At 45.9% G+C, this 23767-nt stretch overlaps 1 protein-coding gene across 1 annotated transcript in view; it reads left to right on the top strand.

The window, feature by feature from the left end:
* The first annotated feature begins 590 nt into the window (after positions 1–590).
* Positions 591–23767, top strand: part of LOC139583263 (uncharacterized protein C8orf34 homolog) — a 35041-nt gene continuing 11864 nt past the window's right edge. Inside the window, exon 1 of the mRNA XM_071414144.1 lies at positions 591–695. Coding sequence (XP_071270245.1) covers positions 636–695 — 60 coding nt within the window. The 5' untranslated portion in view covers positions 591–635. The remainder of the gene's footprint in view (positions 696–23767) is intronic.

Genomic DNA, 23767 nt, shown 5'->3' with positions numbered 1-23767 from the left:
CAGCATGTCCCCACTCACGAACCCCCCAAACCCCTTCACCTCTTCCCAGAACATACTGCCATGAACATGCCAGATGGACATGGACTCCCCCATCGCCTACAAGCTGTGCCTGTCTCCTGTGAGTAAAACAATTCACATATCCTGAAAAAGTGTCACTTTGTAGCCACTGAACTCAGATAGCATACGTACAGTATATCATATCCTGATAGAATGTCACCTTGTAGCTAGTGAACTCAGATAGCATACGTACAGTATATCATATCCTGATAGAATGTCACCTTGTAGCTAGTGAACTCAGATAGCATACGTACAGTATATCATATCCTGATAGAATGTCACCTTGTAGCTAGTGAACTCAGATAGCATATGTAAACTATATCGAGTGCCAGGTGAGGTGTATATTGACTGTGTATCTCCTCCTGCACTGTTGAGGTCCAGTGTGGCCCCATGTAGCTCAGGTCGTAGACCATGGCACTTGCAACACCAGGGTTGTGGGTTCGATTGCCACGGGGGGGACCAGTATGAAAATGTATTCACTCACTACTGTCTGGATAAGTGCGTCTGCTGAATGACAAATGTATTGTGTCCGTTGCTCTTCCTCTTTCTGTGTGTGGTTGTCGTTTGGAGTTGAAGGGATGGACACAGCCCTGGTACGAGATCAGGAATGTGAATCTGCATCCCAGATGTTTGTCCAAGTAAGTGTCTGCTCTCGTTTCCCTCCGTCTGTTCTTACCACTATCCATCACCAAGCAATCCAGCTCACTTTACTTACAATTGCCCCCTCTCCTCCCCCCTCTCCTCCTGATGCCTCCTCCCCTCTCTCGCCCTGATGCCTCCTCCCCTCTCCCTTGATGCCCCTCTCTCCCCCGATGCCCCCCCTCTCTCCCCCTGATGCCTCCCCCCCTCTCCCTTGATGCCCCTTCTCCCCCGATGCCCCCCCCTCTCCCCCTGATGCCTCCTCCCTTCTCTTGCCCGATGCCTCCTCCTCCCTTCTCCCCTCTCTTCGCCTCCTCCCCTCTCTCCCCTGATGCCTCCTCCCATGACAGTCATGGTGCTGCATTGATGTAGCTAGCTATATGCTAACTCTAACCCCTAAAAGACATGGTTCTGCATTGATGTAGCTAGCTATAGGCTAACTCTAACCCCTAAAAGACATGGTGCTGCATTGATGTAGCTAGCTATAGGCTAACTCTACCCCCTAAAAGACATGGTGCTGCATTGATGTAGCTAGCTATAGGCTAACTCTAACTCTAACCCTAACTCTAAGTGTTTGAGCGGAACAAATATTTGATCCTGCCGCTATGCTTCGCGTAGTGTGTGTGTGTGTGTGTGTGTGTGTGTGTGTGTGTGTGTGTGTGTGTGTGTGTGTGTGTGTGTGTGTGTGTGTATATATATATACCAGATGGACAGAGGCTCCAGACTAACTGTTAGCAGGACTGGTGTAAGGCAATATTCAATCAAAAGCTGTAACCGGGTGGACGTTCATGGGGATAAACGGCTTTCTCTCAATGGTTCAAGAAAGGATATCTGATATGCAAACATTTGGTTTTCATTGTTGAACTCAATCAGATGTGTCTTGGATTGCAATACAGGGAACCAACTGCGTCCTGGATGATCCAGCCTCCTACACTCTGCAGTCCATTAATCACAACACTGATCCAGCCACCTACACTCTGCAGTCCATTAATCACAACACTGATCCAGCCCCCTACACTCTGCAGTACATTAATCACAACACTGATCCAGCCCCCTACACTCTGCAGTACATTAACCACAACACTGATCCAGCCCCCTACACTCTGCAGTCCATTAATCACACCACTGATCCAGCCCCCTACACTCTGCAGTCCATTAATCACAACACTGATCCAGCCCCCTACACTCTGCAGTGCATTAATCACATCACTAACACTGATCCAGCCCCCTACACTCTGCAGTCCATTAATCACAACACTGATCCAGCCCCCTACACTCTGTAGTCCATTAATCACAACACTGATCCAGCCCCCTACACTCTGCAGTCCATTAATCACAACACTGATCCAGCCCCCTACACTCTGCAGTCCATTAATCACAACACTGACACTGATCCAGCCCCCTACACTCTGCAGTCCATTAATCACTAACACTGATCCAGCCCCCTACACTCTGCAGTCCATTAATCACAACACTGATCCAGCCCCCTACACTCTGTAGTCCATTAATCACAACACTGATCCAGCCCCCTACACTCTGCAGTCCATTAATCACAACACTGATCCAGCCCCCTACACTCTGCAGTCCATTAATCACAACACTGACACTGATCCAGCCCCCTACACTCTGCAGTCCATTAATCACTAACACTGATCCAGCCCCCTACACTCTGCAGTCCATTAATCACAACACTGATCCAGCCCCCTACACTCTGCAGTCCATTAATCACAACACTGATCCAGCCCCCTACACTCTGCAGTCCATTAATCACAACACTGATCCAGCCCCCTACACTCTGCAGTCCATTAATCACAACACTGACACTGATCCAGCCCCCTACACTCTGCAGTCCATTAATCACAACACTGATCCAGCCCCCTACACTCTGCAGTCCATTAATCACAACACTGATCCAGCCCCCGACACTCTGCAGTCCATTAATCACAACACTGATCCAGCCCCCTACACTCTGCAGTCCATTAATCACAACACTGATCCAGCCCCCTACACTCTGCAGTCCATTAATCACAACACTGATCCAGCCCCCTACACTCTGCAGTCCATTAATCACAACACTGATCCAGCCCCCTACACTCTGCAGTCCATTAATCACAACACTGATCCAGCCCCCTACACTCTGCAGTCCATTAATCACAATACTAACACTGATCCAGCCCCCTACACTCTGCAGTCCATTAATCACAACACTGATCCAGCCCCCTACACTCTGCAGTCCATTAATCACAACACTGATCCAGCCCCCTACACTCTGCAGTCCATTAATCACAACCCTGATCCAGCCCCCTACACTCTGCAGTCCATTAATCACAACCCTGATCCAGCCCCCTACACTCTGCAGTCCATAAATCACAACACTGATCCAGCCCCCTACACTCTGCAGTCCATTAATCACAACACTGATCCAGCCCCCTACACTCTGCAGTCCATTAATCACAACACTGATCCAGCCCCCTACACTCTGCAGTCCATTAATCACAACACTGATCCAGCCCCCTACACTCTGCAGTCCATTAATCACAACACTGATCCAGCCCCCTACACTCTGCAGTCCATTAATCACAACACTGATCCAGCCCCCTACACTCTGCAGTCCATTAATCACATCACTGATCCAGCCCCCTACACTCTGCAGTCCATTAATCACAGCACTGATCCAGCCCCCTACACTCTGCAGTCCATTAATCACAACACTGATCCAGCCCCCTACACTCTGCAGTCCAGTAAAATCACAACACTAACACTGATCCAGCCCCCTACACTCTGCAGTCCATTAATCACAATACTAACACTGATCCAGCCCCCTACACCCTGCAGTCCATTAATCACAATACTAACACTGATCCAGCCCCCTACACTCTGCAGTCCATTAATCACAACACTGATCCAGCCCCCTACACTCTGCAGTCCATTAATCACAACACTGATCCAGCCCCATACACTCTGCAGTTCATTAATCAAAACACTGATCCAGCCCCCTACACTCTGCAGTCCATTAATCACAACACTGATCCAGCCCCCTACACTCTGCAGTCCATTAATCACAACACTGATACAGCCCCATACACTCTGCAGTTCATTAATCACAACACTGATCCAGCCCCCTACACTCTGCAGTCCATTAATCACAATACTAACACTGATCCAGCCCCCTACACTCTGCAGTCCATTAATCACACCACTAACACTGATCCAGCCCCCTACACTCTGCAGTCCATTAATCACACCCCTGATCCAGCCCCCTACACTCTGCAGTCCATTAATCACAACACTGATCCAGCCCCCTACACTCTGCAGGCCATTAATCACAACACTGATCCAGCCCCCTACACTCTGCAGTCCATTAATCACAACACTAACACTGATCCAGCCCCCTACACTCTGCAGTCCATTAATCACAACACTAATCCAGCCCCCTACACTCTGCAGTCCATTAATCACAACACTGATCCAGCCCCCTACACTCTGCAGTCCATTAGTCACAACACTGATCCAGCCCCCTACACTCTGCAGTCCATTACTCACAACACTAACACTGATCCAGCCCCCTACACTCTGCAGTCCATTAATCACACCACTGATCCAGCCCCCTACACTCTGCAGTCCATTAATCACAACACTAACACTGATCCAGCCCCCTACACTCTGCAGTCCATTAATCACAACCCTGATCCAGCCCCCTACACTCTGCAGTCCATTAATCACAACACTAACACTGATCCAGCCCCCTACACTCTGCAGTCCATTAATCACACCACTGATCCAGCCCCCTACACTCTGCAGTCCATTAATCACAACACTAACACTGATCCAGCCCCCTACACTCTGCAGTCCATTAATCACAACACTGATCTAGCCCCCTACACTCTGCAGTCCATTAATCACAACACTGATCCAGCCCCCTACACTCTGCAGTCCATTAATCACAACACTGATCCAGCCCCCTACACTCTGCAGTCCATTAATCACATCACTGATCCAGCCCCCTACACTCTGCAGTCCATTAATCACAACACTAACATTGATCCAGCCCCCTACACTCTGCAGTCCATTAATCACAACACTAACACTGATCCAGCCCCCTACACTCTGCAGTCCATTAATCACAACACTAACACTGATCCAGCCCCCTACACTCTGCAGTTCCTTAATCACAACACTGATCCAGCCCCCTACACTCTGCAGTCCATTAATCACAACACTGACACTGATCCAGCCCCCTACACTCTGCAGTCCACTAACACTGATCCAGCCCCCTACACTCTGCAGTCCATTAATGACAACACTGATCCAGCCCCCTACACTCTGCAGTCCATTAATCACAACACTGATCCAGCCCCCTACACTCTGCAGTCCATTAATCACATCACTAACACTGATCCAGCCCCCTACACTCTGCAGTCCATTAATCACAACACTAACACTGATCCAGCCCCCTACACTCTGCAGTCCATTAATCACAACACTAACACTGATCCAGCCCCCTACACTCTGCAGTTCATTAATCACAACACTGATCCAGCCCCCTACACTCTGCAGTCCATTAATCACAACACTGACACTGATCCAGCCCCCTACACTCTGCAGTCCACTAACACTGATCCAGCCCCCTACACTCTGCAGTCCATTAATGACAACACTGATCCAGCCCCCTACACTCTACAGTCCATTAATCACAACACTGATCCAGCCCCCTACACTCTGCAGTCCATTAATCACATCACTAACACTGATCCAGCCCCCTACACTCTGCAGTCCATTAATCACATCACTAACACTGATCCAGCCCCCTACACTCTGCAGTCCATTAATCACAACACTGATCCAGCCCCCTACACTCTGCAGTCCATTAATCACATCACTGATCCAGCCCCCTACACTCTGCAGTCCATTAATCACAACACTGATCCAGCCCCCTACACTCTGCAGTCCATTAATCACATCACTGATCCAGCCCCCTACACTCTGCAGTCCATTAATCACATCACTGATCCAGCCCCCTACACTCTGCAGTCCATTAATCACAACACTGATCCAGCCCCCTACACTCTGCAGTCCATTAATCACAACACTGATCCAGCCCCCTACACTCTGCAGTCCATTAATCACAACACTGATCCAGCCCCCTACACTCTGCAGTCCATTAATCACAACACTGATCCAGCCCCCTACACTCTGCAGTCCATTAATCACAACACTGATCCAGCCCCCTACACTCTGCAGTCCATTAATCACAACCCTGAACCAGCCCACTACACTCTGCAGTCCATTAATCACAACACTGATCCAGCCCCCTACACTCTGCAGTCCATTAATCACAACACTGATCCAGCCCCCTACACTCTGCAGTCCATTAATCACAACACTGATCCAGCCCCCTACACTCTGCAGTCCATTAATCACAACACTGATCCAGCCCCCTACACTCTGCAGTCCATTAATCACAACACTGATCCAGCCCCCTACACTCTGCAGTCCATTAATCACAATACTAACACTGATCCAGCCCCCTACACTCTGCAGTCCATTAATCACAATACTAACACTGATCCAGCCCCCTACACTCTGCAGTCCATTAATCACAATACTAACACTGATCCAGCCCCCTACACTCTGCAGTCCATTAATCACATCACTGATCCAGCCCCCTACACTCTGCAGTCCATTAATCACAACACTGATCCAGCCCGCTACACTCTGCACTCCATTAATCACAATACTAACACTGATCCAGCCCCCTACACTCTGCAGTCCATTAATCACAATACTAACACAGATCCAGCCCCCTACACTCTGCAGTCCATTAATCACATCACTGATCCAGCCCCCTACACTCTGCAGTCCATTAATCACAACACTGATCCAGCCCCCTACACTCTGCAGTCCATTAATCACAACACTGATCCAGCCCCCTACACTCTGCAGTCCATTAATCACAACACTGATCCAGCCCCCTACACTCTGCAGTCCATTAGTCACAACACTGATCCAGCCCCCTACACTCTGCAGTCCATTAATCACAACACTGATCCAGCCCCCTACACTCTGCAGTCCATTAATCACAACACTGATCCAGCCCCCTACACTCTGCAGTCCATTAATCACAACCCTGATCCAGCCCCCTACACTCTGCAGTCCATTAATCACAACACTGATCCAGCCCCCTACACTCTGCAGTCCATTAATCACAATACTGTTCCAGCCCCCTACACTCTGCAGTCCATTAATCACAACACTGATCCAGCCCCCTACACTCTGCAGTCCATTAATCACAACACTGATCCAGCCCCCTACACTCTGCAGTCCATTAATCACATCACTGATCCAGCCCCCTACACTCTGCAGTCCATTAATCACAACACTGATCCAGCCCCCTACACTCTGCAGTCCGTTAGTCACAACACTGATCCAGCCCCCTACACTCTGCAGTCCATTAATCACAACACTGATCCAGCCCCCTACACTCTGCAGTCCATTAATCACAACACTAACACTGATCCAGCCCCCTACACTCTGCAGTCCATTAATCACTAACACTGATCCAGCCCCCTACACTCTGCAGTCCATTAATCACAACACTGATCCAGCCCCCTACACTCTGCAGTCCATTAATCACAACACTGATCCAGCCCCCTACACTCTGCAGTCCATTAATCACAACACTGATCCAGCCCCCTACACTCTGCAGTCCATTAATCACAATACTAACACTGATCCAGCCCCCTACACTCTGCAGTCCATTAATCACAATACTAACACTGATCCAGCCCCCTACACTCTGCAGTCCATTAATCACAATACTAACACTGATCCAGCCCCCTACACTCTGCAGTCCATTAATCACATCACTGATCCAGCCCCCTACACTCTGCAGTCCATTAATCACAACACTGATCCAGCCCCCTACACTCTGCAGTCCATTAATCACAACACTGATCCAGCCCCCTACACTCTGCAGTCCATTAATCACAACACTGATCCAGCCCCCTACACTCTGCAGTCCATTAGTCACAACACTGATCCAGCCCCCTACACTCTGCAGTCCATTAATCACAACACTGATCCAGCCCCGTACACTCTGCAGTCCATTAATCACAACACTGATCCAGCCCCCTACACTCTGCAGTCCATTAATCACAACCCTGATCCAGCCCCCTACACTCTGCAGTCCATTAATCACAACACTGATCCAGCCCCCTACACTCTGCAGTCCATTAATCACAATACTGATCCAGCCCCCTACACTCTGCAGTCCATTAATCACAACACTGATCCAGCCCCCTACACTCTGCAGTCCATTAATCACAACACTGATCCAGCCCCCTACACTCTGCAGTCCATTAATCACATCACTGATCCAGCCCCCTACACTCTGCAGTCCATTAATCACAACACTGATCCAGCCCCCTACACTCTGCAGTCCGTTAGTCACAACACTGATCCAGCCCCATACACTCTGCAGTCCATTAATCACAACACTGATCCAGCCCCCTACACTCTGCAGTCCATTAATCACAACACTAACACTGATCCAGCCCCCTACACTCTGCAGTCCATTAATCACTAACACTGATCCAGCCCCCTACACTCTGCAGTCCATTAATCACTAACACTGATCCAGCCCCCTACACTCTGCAGTCCATTAATCACAACACTGATCCAGCCCCCTACACTCTGCAGTCCATTAATCACAACACTGATCCAGCCCCCTACACCCTGGAGTCCATTAATCACAACACTGATCCAGCCCCCTACACTCTGCAGTCCATTAATCACAACCCTGATCCAGCCCCCTACACTCTGCAGTCCATTAATCACATCACTAACACTGATCCAGCCCCCTACACTCTGCAGTCCATTAATCACAATACTAACACTGATCCAGCCCCCTACACTCTGCAGTCCATTAATCACAACACTGATCCAGCCCCCTACACTCTGTAGTCCATTAATCACAACACTGATCCAGCCCCCTACACTCTGCAGTCCATTAATCACATCACTAACACTGATCCAGCCCCCTACACTCTGTAGTCCATTAATCACAACACTGATCCAGCCCCCTACACTCTGTAGTCCATTAATCACAACACTGATCCAGCCCCCTACACGCTGTAGTCCATTAATCACAACACTGATCCAGCCCCCTACACTCTGCAGTCCATTAATCACATCACTAACACTGATCCAGCCCCCTACACTCTGTAGTCCATTAATCACAACACTGATCCAGCCCCCTACACTCTGCAGTCCATTAATCACAACACTGATCCAGCCCCCTACACTCTGCAGTCCATTAATCACAATACTAACACTCAAGTAACTCTTGACTTTGGATGTCTTTACCACGGCAGCACAAGGTACGCTCTCCATTCCTCTCCTCACAGTCTCCATAGGTAAGACTGGCTCCACCACCGTCTCCATAGGTAAGACTGGCTCCACTACAGGCTCCATAGGTAAGACTTGCTTAAGAGCAGAGCAAGGGCCTAATGTTTAAAACTTTTCCCAGGGAATAGTACATAGGGAGTAGTGCACCACATAGGGAATAGTGCACCACATAGGGAATAGTGCACCACATAGGGAATAGTGCACCACAAAGGGAATAGGGTGCCACATAGGGAATAGGGCACCACATAGGGAATAGGGCACCACAAAGGGAATAGGGCACCACATAGGGAATAGGGCACCACATAGGGAATAGTGCACCACATAGGGAATAGGGCACCACAAAGGGAATAGGGCACCACATAGGGAATAGGGCACCACATAGGGAATAGTGCACCACATAGAGAATAGGGCACCACATAGGGAATAGTGCACCACATAGGGAATAGGGTGCCACATAGGGAGTAGTGCACCACATAGGGAATAGGGCACCACAAAGGGAATAGGGCACCACATAGGGAATAGGGCACCACATAGGGAATAGTGCACCACATAGTGAATAGGGCACCACAAAGGGAGTAGTGCACCACATAGGGAGTAGTGCACCACATAGGGAATAGGGCACCACATAGGGAATAGGGCACCACATAGGGAATAGGGCACCACATAGGGAATAGGTCACCACATAGGGAATAGTGCACCACATAGGGAATAGGGCACCACAAAGGGAATATGGCACCACATAGGGAATAGGGCACCACATAGGGAATAGGGCACCACATAGGGAATAGGGCACCACATAGGGAATAGGGCACCACATAGGGAATAGGTCACCACATAGGGAATAGTGCACCACATAGGGAATAGGGCACCACAAAGGGAATAGGGCACCACATAGGGAATAGGGCACCACATAGGGAATAGTGCACCACATAGGGAATAGGGCACCACAAAGGGAGTAGTGCACCACAAAGGGAATAGGGCACCACAAAGGGAATAGGGCACCACAAAGGGAATAGGGCACCACATAGGGAATAGTGCACCACATAGGGAAAAAGGGTGCCACATAGGGAGTAGTGCACCACATAGGGAATAGGGCACCACAAAGGGAATAGGGCACCACATAGGGAATAGGGCACCACATAGGGAATAGTGCACCACATAGGGAATAGGGCACCACAAAGGGAGTAGTGCACCACATAGGGAGTAGTGCACCACATAGGGAATAGGGCACCACATAGGGAATAGGGCACCACATAGGGAATAGGGCACCACATAGGGAATAGGTCACCACATAGGGAATAGGGTACCACATAGGGAATAGGGTGCCACATAGGGAATAGGACGCCACATAGGGAATAGGGCACCACATAGGGAATAGTGCGCCACATAGGGAATAGGGTGCCACATAGGGAATAGGGTGCCACATAGGGAATAGTGCACCACAAAGGGAATAGTGCACCACAAAGGGAATAGTGCACCACATAGGGAATAGTGCACCACATAGGGAATAGGGTGCCACATAGGGAATAGGGTGCCACATAGGGAATAGGGTGCCACATAGGGAATAGGGTGCCACATAGGGAATAGGGTGCCACATAGGGAATAGGGTGCCACATAGGGAATAGGGGGCCACATAGGGAATAGGGTGCCACATAGGGAATAGGGGGCCACATAGGGAATAGGGTGCCACATAGGGAATAGGGTGCCACATAGGGAATAGGGGGCCACATAGGGAATAGGGTGCCACATAGGGAATAGGGTGCCACATAGGGAATAGGGTGCCACATAGGGAATAGGGTGCCACATAGGGAATAGGGTGCCACATAGGGAATAGTGCACCACAAAGGGAATAGTGCACCACAAAGGGAATAGTGTGCCATTTGAAACTCAACCACTGGTGTGGTTGTTTTCCTCTCTAATGGCTTGTTTCGGGCCGTCTTTGAAAGGCCTGGTGTAATTTGTCTTCCTAATTTTATTGATTTTTAAAAATTATTTATTTAACCTTTATTTAACTAGGCAAGTCAGTTAAGAACACATTCTTATTTACAATGACGGCCTACCAAAAGGCAAAAGGCCTCCTGTGGGGACGGGGGCTTGGGATTAATATAAATAAATAAATACAATATAAATATAGGACAAAACACACATCACGACAAGAGAGACAACACAACACTACATAAAGAGAGACCTAAGACAACAACATAGCAAGTCAGCAACACAAGACAAAACAGTAGCAACACGACAACAACATGGTAGCAACACGACATGGCTGCAGCACAAAACAGGGTAAAAACATTATTGGGCACAGACAACAGCACAAAGGGCAAGAAGTTAGAGACAACAATACTTGACGAAAAAGCAGCCACAACTGTCAGTAAGAGTGTCCATGATTGAGTCTTTGAATGAAGAGATTTAGATAAAACTGTTCAGTTTGAGGGTTTGTAGCAGCTCCTTCCAGTTGCTAGCTGCAGCGAACTGAAAAGAGGAATAGTTTATCTGGGCCTTGAAGGTTCTGGAGGAGCTAGCAGACATAATATAGGAAACAACATGACGTGATATAGGAAACAACATGATATAGGAAACAACATGACATGATATAGGAAACAACATGACATGATATATGAAACAACATGATATAGGAAACAACATGATGTGATATAGGAAACAACATGACATGATATAGGAAACAACATGATATAGGAAACAACATGACATGATATAGGAAACAACATGATATAGGAAACAACATGACATGTTATAGGAAACAACATGACATGATATAGGAAACAACACAATATAGGAAACAACATGATGTGATATAGGAAACAACATGACATGATATAGGAAACAACATGATATAGGAAACAACATGACATGATATAGGAAACAACATGATATAGGAAACAACATGACATGTTATAGGAAACAACATGACATGATATAGGAAACAACATGATATAGGAAACACCATGATATAGGAAACAACATGACATGATATAGGAAACAACATGATGTGATATAGGAAACAACATGACATGATATAGGAAACAACATGATATAGGAAACAACATGACATGATATAGGAAACAACATGACATGATATAGGAAACAACATGATATAGGAAACAACATGACATGTTATAGGAAACAACATGACACGATATAGGAAACACCATGACATGATATAGGAAACAACATGACATAGGAAACAACATGACATGATATAGGAAACAACATGACATGATATAGGAAACAACATGATATAGGAAACACCATGATATAGGAAACAACATGACATGATATAGGAAGCAACATGACACGATATAGGAAACAACATGACATGATATATGAAACAACATGATATAGGAAACAACATGACATGATATAGGAAACAACATGATATAGGAAACACCATGATATAGGAAACAACATGACATGATATAGGAAGCAACATGACACGATATAGGAAACAACATGACATGATATATGAAACAACATGATATAGGAAACAACATGACATGTTATAGGAAACAACATGATATAGGAAACAACATGACATGATATAGGAAGCAACATGACACGATATAGGAAACAACATGACATGATATATGAAACAACATGATATAGGAAACAACATGACATGATATATGAAACAACATGATATAGGAAACAACATGGCATGATATAGGAAACAACATGGCATGATATAGGAAACAACATGGCATGATATAGGAAACAACATGGCATGATATAGGAAACAACATGGCATGATATAGGAAACAACATGGCATGATATAGGAAACAACATGGCATGATATAGGAAACAACATGGCATGATATAGGAAACAACATGGCATGATATAGGAAACAACATGGCATGATATAGGAAACAACATGGCATGATATAGGAAACAACATGGCATGATATAGGAAACAACATGACATGATATATGAAACACAATATAGGAAACAACATGACATGATATATGAAACACAATATAGGAAACAACATGACATACTAAAAATTAGTTCTGTCGAGTTACTTCTTGGGACAAACAATGATTGAAATCATACTGTGTCCCAGTGCTCACTCTGTCTGTCTATCTCCAACTCACTGCCTTTCCTACTTTTAAAGTGTTATTGTCATATGCAGAGTGAAATGCTTCACTTTCTAGCCCTACCCAATAGAAAAGTATTCAATATCAATATAGTATAACTAATTAAAAAAACACAAGAAATAAGAAACAAGAAAGGAAGTTATTATACTTAAAAAACAAGGTTCATGAAATCAATAATTTGTTAGTACCAGATGACATTCATATTCTGACTATCTCTGAAACTCACTTAGATAATACCTTTGATGATAAAGTGGTAGCAATACATGGTTATAACATCTACAGAAAATACAGAAATGCCAAAGGTGGAGGTGTGGCTGTTTATATTCAGAACCACATTCCTGTAAAGATTAGAGAGGATCTCATGTTAAATACTGTTGAAGTAATATGGCTACAGCCTCACCTAAAGCCCATTCTGGTGGGAAGCTGCTATAGACCACCAAGTGCTAACAGTCAGTATCTGGATAACATGTGTGAAATGCTTGATAATGTATGTGATATCAACAGAGAGGTATATTTTCTGGGTGATTTAAATATTGCCTGGCTTTCATCAAGCTGCCCACTCAAGAAATAGCTTCAAACTGTAACCAGTGCCTCTAACCTGGTTCAGGTTATCAGTCAACCTACCAGGGTAGTTACAAACAGCACATTAATGAAATCATCAACATGTAGTGATCACATCTTTACTAATGCTGCAGATCCATAGGATGCAGTGATCACAATACAGTAACCATATCTAGGAAAACCAAAGTTCCAAAGGCTGGACCTAATATAGAGTATAAGAGGTAATACAATACATTTTGTAGTGATTCCTATGTTGTTGATGTAAAGAATATTTGTTAATCTGTGGTGTGTAATGAGAGCAACCAGACGCTGCACTTGACATATTTATGAAATTGCTTATCCCAGTTACTAATAAGCACGCACCCATTAAGAAAATGACTGTAAAAACTGTTAAATCCCTGTGGATTGATGAGGAATTGAAAAATTGTATAGTTGAGAGGGATGAGGCAAAAGGAATGGCAAATACGTCTGGCTGCACAACCGATTGGCAAACATACTGCGAAATGAGAAATAATGTGACTAAACTGAATAAAAAGAAGAAGAAACTACACTATGAAACAAAGATAAATGACATAAAGAATGATAGTAAAAAGTTTTGGAGCACCTTCAATTACATTTTGGGCAAAAAGGCAAACTCTGCTCCATTATTCCTTGAATCAGCTTCCTTGAATTGGCTCATTCATCACAAAAGCCACTGATATTGCCAACTACTTTAATGATTTTTTTCATTTGAAGGATTAGCAGACTTAGGCACGATATGCCAGCAACAAACGCTGACACCACACATCCAAGTATTACTGATCAAATTATGAAAGAACAAGCGTTGTCATTTTGAATTCCGTAAAGTGAGTGTGGAAGAGGTGAAAGAATGATTGTTGTCTATCAACAATGACAAGCCACCGGTGTCTGACAACGTGGATGGAAAATTACAGAGGATAATAGCAGACGATATTGCCATTCCTATTTGCCACATCTTCCATTTAAGCCTACTAGAAAGTGTGTGCCCTCAGGCCTGGAGGGAAGCAAAATTCATTCCGCTACCTAAGAATAGTAAAGCCCCCTTTACTGGCTGAAATAGCCAACCAATCAGCGATGTTACCAACCCTTATTAAACTTTTGTAAAAAATGGTGTTTGACCAGATACAATGTTATTTACAAATTGACAACACATTTTCAGCATGCTTATAGAGAAGGACATTCAACAAGCACAACATTTACACAACAACATGTCCCCAGTTGATCAAATATTGTTTTGTTTACTATTCTTTTGGTCCTCACAAGTATAGTTAAACACATCCACACACTCACACACTCAAACTCAAACTCTAACTCCGTGACAGCTTCTCTAGGTGATAATTGCTTCATGAAAGCCAGATATGTTCCTAAAGCAATAGCCAGAGTAATTTACCAATCATTTCTGCTCATTTTCCTTCATAAGTTTTAAATTGCTACATTCCTTTTTAATCAAATCTAGATCCTATAGCCCTCACGACTGGGTGATACCATCATAAAGTCACTGGGGAGGACATTTTGTTCTCTCCATTTTTATAAGTAATAAGAATTAGATAATTAGTGTGATGCTGTGTTTATGTCTATGTTTTTGATTTGATATTTAGAAGAAAAAAATATATATATATTATTTGTTCCTTATTTTAATTTTTTTAACTTGTATTTAATCAGGGAGTCGCATTGAGATTAAAATATATTTTACAAGAGATCCCCATACACATTACTGTAAAAACAGAATATTAAAACAACATACACGTACGTGTGTATAAAACAATAAAAGTCAGCACAATAAAAAATAAATAATAAAATAACATTTCAGGGCATGAGTGTGATGCTTCAGAGTTTATTTGTGTTTCCAGGGGTCATTGAGATGGAGGTCAACTGGAACTGACCTTCTCTCCATTCTATCAATGGAGCTCTAGCAAGCTCTATGGTCTGATATTATACACATGGTTATCAGCAGACCCAATCTCACTGTTTTAAACTCCAGGGACATGTCCAGCTCTAGCATGCTCTATGGTCTGATATTATACACATGCTTATCAGCAGACCCAATCTCACTGTTTTAAACTCCAGGGACATGTCCAGCTCTAACATGCTCTATGGTCTGATATTATACACATGCTTATCAGCAGACCCAATCTCACAGTTTTAAACTCCAGGGACATGTCCAGCTCTAGCATGCTCTATGGTCTGATATTATACACATGGTTATCAGCAGACCCAATCTCACAGTTTTAAACTCCAGGGACATGTCCAGCTCTAGCATGCTCTATGGTCTGATATTATACACATGCTTATCAGCAGACCCAATCTCACTGTTTTAAACTCCAGGGACATGTCCAGCTCTAGCATGCTCTATGGTCTGATATTATACACATGCTTATCAGCAGACCCAATCTCACTGTTTTAAACTCCAGGGACATGTCCAGCTCTAGCATGCTCTATGGTCTGATATTATACACATGGTTATCAGCAGACCCAATCTCACAGTTTTAAACTCCAGGGACATGTCCAGCTCTAGCATGCTCTATGGTCTGATATTATACACATGGTTATCAGCAGACCCAATCTCACAGTTTTAAACTCCAGGGACATGTCCAGCTCTAGCATGCTCTATGGTCTGATATTATACACATGCTCATCAGCAGACCCAATCTCACAGTTTTAAACTCCAGGGACATGTCCAGCTCTAGCATGCTCTATGGTCTGATATTATACACATGCTTATCAGCAGACCCAATCTCACTGTTTTAAACTCCAGGGACATGTCCAGCTCTAGCATGCTCTATGGTCTGATATTATACACATGCTTATCAGCAGACCCAATCTCACTGTTTTAAACTGCAGGGACATGTCCAGCTCTAACATGCTCTATGGTCTGATATTATACACATGCTTATCAGCAGACCCAATCTCACTGTTTTAAACTCCATGTCCCCAATGGCACTCCATTCCCTACATAGGGCAGCACATTTAATCAGAGCCCTACGGGCCCTGGACAAAATAAGTGCACTATAGGAAATAGGGTGCAATTGGAGACGCAAATAAGGTGCAATTCGGTAACCCAATAGCTGCTTTAGTCCCATACAAAGGGTTGTCTCTTTAGTATTTCCAAACTTTAGGTATCATTGGTTTGTATGCTCCACACTCAGAGTTATCATCCTAATACAACAAAATGAAGGATCTATCCTGAAGGATCTATGCTGAAGGAACTATGCTGAAGGAACTATGCTGAAGGATCTATGCTGAAGGATCTATCCTGAAGGATCTATAATGAAGGAGCTATCCTGAACGAGCTATCCTGAAGGAGCTATGCTGAAGGATCTATCCTGAAGGTCTATCCTGAAGGTGCTATCCTGAAGGAGCTATGCTGAAGGATCTATCCTGAAGGATCTATGCTGAAGGAGCTATGCTGAAGGATCTATGCTGAAGGTGCTATCCTGAAGGTGCTATCCTGAAGGAGCTATGCTGAAGGATCTATCCTGAAGGTGCTATCCTGAAGGAGCTATGCTGAAGGATCTATCCTGAAGGTGCTATCCTGAAGGAGCTATGCTGAAGGATCTATCCTGAAGGATCTATGCTGAAGGAGCTATGCTGAAGGATCTATGCTGAAGGATCTATCCTGAAGGTGCTATCCTGAAGGAGCTATGCTGAAGGATCTATCCTGAAGGTGCTATCCTGAAGGAGCTATGCTGAAGGATCTATCCTGAAGGTGCTATCCTGAAGGAGCTATGCTGATGGATCTATCCTGAAGGAGCTATGCTGAAGGATCTATCCTGAAGGATCTATGCTGAAGGATCTATCCTGAAGGTGCTATCCTGAAGGAGCTATGCTGAAGGATCTATCCTGAAGGTGCTATCCTGAAGGAGCTATGCTGAAGGATCTATCCTGAAGGTGCTATCCTGAAGGAGCTATGCTGATGGATCTATCCTGAAGGATCTATGCTGAAGGAGCTATGCTGAAGGATCTATGCTGAAGGATCTATCCTGAAGGATCTATGCTGAAGGATCTATGCTGAAGGAGCTATCCTGAAGGATCTATGCTGAAGGATCTATGCTGAAGGATCTATGCTGAAGGATCTATCCTGAAGGACTGTCTGCAGGACCACAGGTTGTAGCACTGTATTTTGCCCATTTTGGGGGTCAAACTACCGGTCTTCTTGTGTCTTCCTAAGGCCTACTGTACAGATGACCTTAGCTGCGGTCTAAGGCATGATACATATCTCAAGTGTCATCCCTCTCTTCCAGTATCTCTTATTTCTCTCAACACCCAGTAGGGCCTGAAGCTGACTGTGCCACCTCTGTTGCTGCTGATACCCACCATGACAGAACAACAGAGTGTCTATGTCACGATCGTCGTAACGTGAAAGTGAGGAGGACCAAGGCGCAGCGTGACAACAATACATTCTTCTTTAATGAAGACGAAAACAAAACGAACACTATACAAACTAATCAAAACAACAAACAGACGACCGTGAAGCTATACAAACAATAAGTGCAGACACCGGCAACTTACACATAGACAATTACCCACAACCTACCTAATGACTATGGCTGCCTAAATATGGCTCCCAATCAGAGACAACGATAGACAGCTGTCTCTAATTGAGAACCAATCTAGGCAACCATAGACTTACATTAACACCTAGAATGAACACAACCCCATGAACTCTACAAACACCCCCTAGACAATACAAACACCCTCGACTAGACAAAAACACACAAACATCCCCCATGTCACACCCTGACCTAACTAAAATAATAAAGAAAACAAAGATAACTAAGGCCAGGGCGTGACAGTCTAGGCCCAGTTATGGACCTGTGCTTCCCCCTTGTCCTCTCTCCCTTTCCAGCCCTATATCTCCATCCCTCTCTCCCTCTCAGCACAGACTATCCCAACCAGACCAGACCAGCATTACATGCAAAGCCACCATCAGCGGGGTGTGATAACTAATGCCTTCTTTAAATGTCCGGGGTTTTCATTTGTAAAGCCTCAGTCTGAACAAACAATAGCAAATGACTCACCTTCAATGGACCTGAGAAACAAAGTGTTATGAGAGCTGGGAGAGAGAACTGGGAGAGAGGGAGAGAGTTCAGAGAGAGGGAGAGAGGGGGAGAGAGAGAGAGAGCTAGGAGAGAGGGAGAGTGTGGGAGAGAGCTGTGAGAGTGTGGGAGAGAGGGAGAGAGAGAGAGGGAGAGAGAGAGACCTAGGAGAGAGGGAGAGCTAGGAGAGAGGGAGAGTGTGCGGGAGAGAGCTGGGGGAGAGAGAGGGAGAGAGCTGGGGGAGAGAGCTGGGAGAGAGCTAGGAGAGAGATATGAGAGAGCTGGGAGAGAAAGGGAGAGAGCTGGGAGAGAGGAGGGAGAGAGCTGGGAGAGCTGGGGAGAGAAGGGGAGAGAGGGAGAAAGCGAGAGAGAGTGGGAGAAAGCTGGGAGAGAGGGGGAGAGGGAGATAAAGGGAGAGAGAGGGAGGGAGAGAGCTGGGAGAGCTGGGAGAGGGAGGGAGAGAGAGAGGGAGAGAGCTGGGAGAGAGCTGGGAGAGAGAGAAAGGGAGAGAGCTGGGAGAGAGGGGGAGAGGGAGAGAGAGGGAGGGAGAGAGAGAGCTGGGAAAGGGAGAGAGAGAGAGAGAGGGAGAGAGCTGGGAGAGAGCTATGAGAGAGAGAGAAAGGGAGAGAGCTGGTAGAGAGGGGGAGAGCTGGGAGAGAGAGAGGGGGAAAGAGAGCTAGGAGAGAGCTGGGAGAGAGGGGGAGAGGGAGAGAGAGGGGGGAGAGAGAGAGGGGGAGAAAGGGAGAGCTGGGAGAGGGAGGGAGAGAGAGAGGGAGAGAGAGAGGGGGAGAAAGGGAGAGAGAGAGAGGGGGAGAGAGCTGGGAGAGCTGGGAGACGGGGAGAGAAAGGGAGAGAAAGGGAGAGAGAGGGAGAGAGGGGGAGAGAGAGGGATCGTGTTGCTCTGGTTACAACAGCTCTGCTAAGTATAGTGCTAGTAATTCAATTTTAAGAGAAAGAGTCTGTTTGTTGGCAATTGATTCCTTGTGAATGAATTCAGAGCAGAGCACGAACCCCAGCTCGCTCTCCCGCACCGCATCGCTCTCCCGCACCGCACAACCTATTAGAAAAGAATGTCTGACTCTTTGAACTTTAGTGAGCGTGAGTTGTTTTTTCCCGGCTTTGAGTTTTAAATTCTCACTCTTCATGGGCCAACGTTCAATCAAATTTGCAATGAGGTTAATCTCACACAGTGAGGTTAATCCCACACAGTGAGGTTAATCCCACACAATGAGGTTAATCCCACACAACGAGGTTAATCCCACACAATGAGGTTAATACCACACAATGAGGTTAATCCCACACAGTGAGGTTAATCTCACACAGTGAGGTTAATCTCACACAGTGAGGTTAATCCCACACAATGAGGTTAATCCCACACAGTGAGGTTAATCCCACACAATGAGGTTAATCCCACACAGTGAGGTTAATCCCACACAATGAGGTTAATACCACACAATGAGGTTAATCCCACACAGTGAGGTTAATCCCACACAGTGAGGTTAATCCCACACAGTGAGATTAATCCCACACAATGAGGTTAATCCCACACAGTGAGGTTAATCCCACACAATGAGGTTAATCCCACACAGTGAGGTTAATCCCACACAATGAGGTTAATCCCACACAGTGAGGTTAATCCCACACAATGAGGTTAATCCCACACAATGAGGTTAATCCCACACAATGAGGTTAATACCACACAGTGAGGTTAATCCCACACAGTGAGGTTAATACCACACAGTGAGTTTAATCCCACACAATGAGTTTAATCCCACACAATGAGGTTAATCCCACACAGTGAGGTTAATCCCACAGAATGAGGTTAATCCCACACAGCCAGGAGTCCTTAATCATATCAGGAGTAACACTGTTGAAGCTAATATTAATTACTAATTGCATGTTGGGTGTTTTCTGTGTAGTTAACATAGAAATGCTTTTATAATGCATTTTGGTTGCAAAACACATATTCGACTGTAAATAATATAACATCGGAAGTATATGTATGTAATTCAACTTTAACATCTCAACCTGTATGGTGCAGCCTGTATGGCTCAATCTGTATGGCTCAGCCTGTATGACTGACTGGCTGGCTGGCTGGGTGACTGGCTGGATGACTGACTGACTGACTGACTGACTGACTGGATGGCTGACTGACTGACTGACTGGCTGGCTGACTGGCTGGGTAACTGACTGGCTGGATGGCTGACTGGCTGACTAGCTGACTGGCTGACTGGCTGGATGGATGGATGGCTGACTGACTGACTGACTGGCTGGCTGACTGACTGGCTGGCTCACTGGCTGGATGGCTGACTGACTGGCTGGCTGACTGACTGACGGGCTGGATTGCTGACTGGCTGGATGGCTGACTGGCTGGCTGGCTGACTGACTGACTGACTGGCTGACTGGCTGGATGGCTGACTGGCTGGCTAGAAGAGAGTAATTATTGATGGATTGTGGTCTGGTCGTACCGCCACAGATTTCTCCATGTTGCTGACTGGCTAGATGGCCGACTGGCTGACTGACTGACTGACTGACTGTCTGACTGGCTGGATGGCTGACTGGCTGGCTAGAAGAGAGTAATTATTGATGGATTGTGGTCTGGTCGTACCGCCACAGATTTCTCCATGTTGCTGACTGGCTAGATGGCCGACTGGCTGGCTGGCTGACTGACTGACTGGCTGACTGGCTGGATGGCTGACTGGCTGGCTAGAAGAGAGTAATTATTGATGGATTGTGGTCTGGTCGTACCGCCACAGATTTCTCCATGTTGCTGACTGGCTAGATGGCCGACTGGCTGGCTGACTGACTGACTGGCTGGCTGGCTGACTGGCTGACTGGCTGGATGGCTGACTGGCTGGCTAGAAGAGAGTACATATTGATGCATTGTGGTCTGGTCGTACCGCCACAGATTTCTCCATGTTGCTGACTGGCTGGATGGCTGACTGGCTGGCTAGAAGAGAGTACATATTGATGCATTGTGGTCTGGTCGTACCGCCACAGATTTCTCCATGTTGCTGACTGGCTAGATGGCCGACTGGCTGGCTGACTGACTGACTGGCTGGCTGGCTGACTGGCTGACTGACTGGCTGGATGGCTGACTGGCTGGCTAGAAGAGAGTACATATTGATGCATTGTGGTCTGGTCGTACCGCCACAGATTTCTCCATGTTTCTGACTGGCTGGATGGCCGACTGGCTGGCGGACTGACTGACTGGCTGGCTGGCTGACTGACTGGCTGACTGGCTGGCTGGCTGACTGGCTGGATGGCTGACTGACTGACTGGCTGGCTGACTGGCTGGATGGCTGACTGGCTGGCTAGAAGAGAGTACATATTGATGCATTGTGGTCTGGTCGTACCGCCACAGATTTCTCCATGTTGCTGACTGGCTGGATGACTAACTCCAGGTCGTTTCCCAAATGTCTCCCTATCCCCTATATAGTGCACTACTTTTGACCAAAAGCCTATGAGCCCTGGTTAAAAATAGTACACTATATTGGGTGCCATTTGGGACACAGTTGTTGGCTAGCTATCCCTCTGGATTATTCTAGAAATGCCGTGTTAGGGAAGATGCATGTCTCTCATCAGGTCTCTGCCTTTAGACACGCTCTGAGTCCCAACTGGCATCATTTCCCCCATACTGTATAGTGGACTACTTTAGAACAGAGCCTTAAGTGCCCCTGGTCTACAATAGGGCAGTGAATAAGGTTCCATTTGGGACACATGCACACTCCCTCCCTGTACAATCCATCATATGAAACTAGCCTGTCAGTGGGGGCTAAGGGTGTCCTGTGATGTCACAGCTGGCAGTGATGGCACCATGAGTCATATTAGGGTTTTACTAAGCATATATATCCCAAATGACACCCTATTTGCCCATAGGACCCTGCTCAAAATTAATGCACTATACAGGCAATAGGGTGCCATTTGGAACCGTCTCTAACATAAAGGAGAGCGTGGATTATAGCTACACCAGAAAGATGGTTTCATGTCTCACCTGTACAACAGACTCACACATACAATGTGTGTCTCCCAAATTACACTCTATTCCCTATATAGCCATGTGGGCCCTGGTCTAAAGGTAGTGCACTATATAGGGAAAGGGGTGCTGTTTTAGGACTCACAAGGTCCAGTGGGATAAAAGGGATGAATAAAGAAGTGGTCTCCAATTACAGACGTGGCAAACCGGCCCCTTACTAAACGATGTCTGAGGCCAGGAATAGGTACGGCATGGCAGCAAGTTGCAACCATCGGACTCGTACACAAACGGCACCCTATTTTCTATTATAGTGTACTACTTTTGACCAGGACCCAATAGGACTATGTAGGGAATAGGGTGCCAATTGGGACGTAGCCCCTGCCTTCAGTAACCACTAGCGTCAGTCGATGTTCTAACAAAGGAGGATAGGCTGAAACCCCCACACCTCCAACCAATCAACGGTTACCCAGCATTTTTATCAAGTCCATAAAATGGAATAATTGCCTCTTGTTATGTTGGGGCCGGCCGCCATCTTGAGTTTTTGAGCAATAGCTGGATTATTCTATAATGTAATTGAAGGGGTCGTTTGTTCTATAATGTTGTAATTGAAGGGTCGTTCGTTCTATAATGTTGTGATTGAAGGGTCGTTCGTTCTATAATGTTGTAATTGAAGGGGTCGTTCGTTCTATAATGTTGTAATTGAAGGGGTCGTTCGTTCTATAATGTTGTAATTGAAGGGTCGTTCGTTCTATAATGTTGTGATTGAAGGGTCGTTCGTTCTATAATGTTGTAATTGAAGGGTCGTTCGTTCTATAATGTTGTGATTGAAGGGGTCGTTCGTTCTATAATGTTGTAATTGAGGGGGTCGTTCGTTCTATAATGTTGTAATTGAAGGGTCGTTCGTTCTATAATGTTGTGATTGAAGGGGTCGTTCTTTATATAATGTTGTGATTGAA

This window comes from Salvelinus alpinus, chromosome 8 (assembly GCF_045679555.1).
Source record: "Salvelinus alpinus chromosome 8, SLU_Salpinus.1, whole genome shotgun sequence".
NCBI lineage: Eukaryota > Metazoa > Chordata > Actinopteri > Salmoniformes > Salmonidae > Salvelinus > Salvelinus alpinus.
This window is presented reverse-complemented; position numbering and strand designations above follow the sequence as displayed.